The sequence below is a fragment of the Dasypus novemcinctus genome, chromosome 17, assembly GCF_030445035.2.
Source record: "Dasypus novemcinctus isolate mDasNov1 chromosome 17, mDasNov1.1.hap2, whole genome shotgun sequence".
NCBI lineage: Eukaryota > Metazoa > Chordata > Mammalia > Cingulata > Dasypodidae > Dasypus > Dasypus novemcinctus.
Genome location: NC_080689.1, coordinates 95690826 through 95694716, shown reverse-complemented (window position 1 = coordinate 95694716; position 3891 = coordinate 95690826). Strand labels below are relative to the sequence as shown.

Genomic DNA, 3891 nt, shown 5'->3' with positions numbered 1-3891 from the left:
ATATTGTAAGACCCAGTTTATATAAAACATAAATATTAATCCATTTATAAAGATGAAAAAAAGATTAGTGATTATTTAAGACTGGGGAAGATAGAGAGATGAGAGCTGCCTATTAAGGATGTGGAGTTTTTCTTTTTGGAATAGTGAAATTGTTCTAAAATTTTTTTGTGATGGTGAACATTGTGATTGTATAAAAAGTCATTGATAACACACTTAAATTAGATCATGTGGTATGTGAATATATTTCAATCAAACTGCCCAAAAATAAATAAACTGATCTGCACATATAGTTGGAGATAGCAGCAGGGAAGCACAGAGGGTTTCAGAGGTGAGGAATATTCTTGTTTATTTATTATCATTATTGTTATTGAAATAATGAAAATTCTCTAATAATGATTGAAGTAATGAATGAACTACTAAGTGATTAAGTGCAACAATGAAGTGATTAAATGACTAAGTGAAATACCATTGATTTTACATGTTGGATGATTGTATGCTTTAATAATATTATCAATAAAATTAGTTGAAAATTAATTGTATAGAACAGGTTGATGAAAACATTTTATGGTTAATATACTTGTGATCTGCAAAGAAATGGACGAGTAACATGATGTTGAGCAAGAGAAGCCAGGCACAAAATTGTACATATGTGCTTACATTCTTAATTGTAAAAAAAAAAAAAAGAATAGGTAAAACTAACCTATAGTGATAGAAGTTAAGATAGTGGTTAGTCTTGGGAGAGAAGCTAAGGGGTGCTGGAATTATTTTAAATGTTGTATTTCTCAACTTGGGGGCTTGTTATATGTGTGCCTTTGTGAAAACTCATTATAAATACATTATTTTTATACTTTTCATGCTTTACTTAAATTTAAAAGTTGTGCATTTAAAAATGTAAATAATAAATACATTTTCAAAATATATAGGGGATTTCCACATACTCTACTCCCTTTCCCTCTAACATTTTCACTATTGATAACATTTTTAATTAGTGTAGTATTTGTTTACAATTCATGAGCAAATATTGAAGCATCGCTACTAACAATGACCTATAGTTTATATTATGGTTTACTTATTGCACTTCATAATTTCAAAGCTTTGATTAAATGTAAAATGGCCTGTATCTATCATTGCAATTTCATACAAAACAATTCCAATGCCCCAAAATACCCCATGTTACACCTTTTCTTCCCTCTCCCCACCCTAGGACGCTTGACGACAAATTATTTTTACACCGATGTTTCAAATTCTTACTTTACTAGAATAATACGTCGACTTTAGTCCATAAATTCATTCCCCCTTCCATTTGTTCATTCCTCCATTTTGAGGATTTTTGCATGGTGATTCCTCTTCTGCTTCCAATGATTTAGGGCTTAAATCCCATGAGGGAGACGGATGGAACTGTCTTGCTGGCAGTTGTAGATATTCTGATTTTTTCTTGGATGGGCACTGTGCATCCTCATCATTTTGTTAATTGTCTTGAGTGAGTCTGATAAACTGGACAGTTAGTGTTGGCTGCAACTTTGGTGAGTTTTCCAGGTTCAACCGGCTTCTGACTAGCTGAAATACTTAAGTCTTGACACAGATATTTAATAGATAGAGTGCTAATTATAGGTGCAAATAAGAGGAGCAGAAGAACGACGTGAAAGGAAATTACAAATGCTTCTATGTTATATTGGAGAAATAGGCTAACATACATTCCAAGGTAAGGCCAACCAACGGGCTTTTGATTTCCTGGGTGTGTGTGCCATGCCTAAAGTGTCCAGATGACTCCAAAGCCCTCAGGAGCACCCCGTGCTTGAGTCATTGTTCATTGTATTGTGGCAATCAGTGCGATTCTTCTCAGACGTGCGCAAACGTAACCTCTGAAATGACCTCCCAACTCACTTTGAAATCTCTTAACAATAAAATATTTGTATTCAATTTACCCCTTGGAGGCATTTGGGAGGTTTCTTTGGAGGAAAAGTTAAACTCGTGAGATAGTTTTTTTTGGCTTGTTTTTTTTTTGTTTTTGTTTTTTTTAATTTTTAACATGTTTACACTGCCCCATTTACTTTTCTCTCCTTCTGATTCTGTTCATGCAGAGGATTGTGCCATGAAATGGACCTGGATGCACATTTCCCCACCCGTTCTCCCTATTGATACAGAGGAAGAAAATAAGAGAAGCAGGATAGTGGCTGTAGAAATGTTAGTTGTTTATTGTCTGTCCCTTCCAGTAAGAAGAAAGCTTTATGAGGTCAGGGATTTTTTAAATTAATACTCTATGCCTAAAATTTTCCATGATATTGTTATTTGCATAATTCTATAAAATCATTGATTTGAGATAGGAATAAATGAAGAACTTGCTGTATCAGACCCTGGGTGATGAAGTTATTTTATCTACTGCCACTAGGTGGAGATCTTACATCTTAGGGTGGCTAATCACTTCCATTGTGATTTGAAAAACCGGATGACCTAAAGGGCAGGGCTGATGGTGACTTGTAAAGAACTGGTGACTCATTTTCAGATATAGTATTTGGATCGAGGTCACTACAGAGGTCTGGCTTTGGATATATGTAGGTGACTTTTCAAATTCCAAGAAGAAATTCAAATATATTTTTAAAATTCGGAATAGTGGTATAGACATATAATTTTTGTACTATTTTTTCATTCTTTCTAAAGATATGAATATCCCACATAGGTTCTGGTACAATATTAATAAAATTATGTTATCAAATTTTAGATGCACAGATACAATAAAATAATACTAAAATTAACTTATGGTTTCAAGTTGATGGCTGGTGCTTTGAAATTTATTGAATATTAGCATCTTAAGTTCATTTCTGAGCTTTTTGCAGATGTACAGTTGCATTTCATGTGGTCATGATATTTTGATCTCATTCCACTATTGTCTTCACAACTCACTGCACAGAGACGTTTGCTTTTATCCTCTCCGATGCTTTGCATAGGCTCCTCTGGGACTTCGTTTTCTACTCAGAGCTCTATTAATGAGGTTTCCCTTGAGTCGGGGACTGAGTGCAGCAGACAGTTGAGCACGATGATGTCACAGGCCCAGCTGCTCGTGCCCCTGATGTTCTGGGTCTCAGGTGAGAGGTTTAGAAGAGCAGTGTCTTCATAAAGTTGGAGAATGGTTCTAACAGGCAGAGTGAATGAATTGTTTCATCTAAGGCAGATCTGATTATATATGAAAAATAAGAACAGCTACATTTAGATACATATTTTATGTACTTGTGATTCAATGTATGATCAATCTTCTTTTCTGACTGCAGGTGCCAGTGGGGACATCGTGCTGACCCAGTCTCCAGGCTCTGTGGCTGCATCTGCAGGAGAGACCGTCACCCTCAAGTGCAAGGCCAGTCAGAGTGTTAGCAGCTACTTAGAATGGTACCACCAGAAACCAGGACAGGCTCCTAAACGGCTCATCTATAAGGCATCCACCCGGCCCTCTGGGGTCCCTGAACGATTCAGTGGCAGCGGATCTGGAACAGATTTCACTCTCACCATCAACGGCGTCCAGGATGAAGATCTGGGAATGTATTACTGTCAGCAGTGGGATACTAGACCTCCCACAGTGGTTCAGCCTCGGACATAAACCTCCTCCCCGGTGATGTAGGTCAGTGAGTCCTGCAGCACCAGCTGCTTCCTCCTCACACAGCCCTGAACTTTGCTTCCTCCATCTGTCTGAGACACTGCAAATTTTAGTGGATTGTACCATAGAAATCTGCCTCTGTTTCATGGGTAGGTCAAATGACTGGGTCAATAATTTGTTTCTTAATCTGGTAAAGGTCCAGGTGGTTTTGCACCCTGGTGGATTGATTCTCTCTTTTACATGCCTACTTAGTCCTGAGAAATTTGATATCTTAATTCCTTATTCCTTCATTCTCCTTTTTTCTC

At 36.9% G+C, this 3891-nt stretch overlaps 1 gene segment (V, D, J or C); it reads left to right on the top strand.

Annotated features, from left to right (window-relative positions):
• The first annotated feature begins 3008 nt into the window (after nucleotides 1-3008).
• Nucleotides 3009-3589, top strand: LOC101426173 (immunoglobulin kappa variable 3-15-like). The segment is given in 2 exon segments: nucleotides 3009-3083; nucleotides 3267-3589. Coding segments are annotated over 2 exon segments (372 nt in total).
• The last annotated feature ends 302 nt before the right edge of the window (nucleotides 3590-3891 follow it).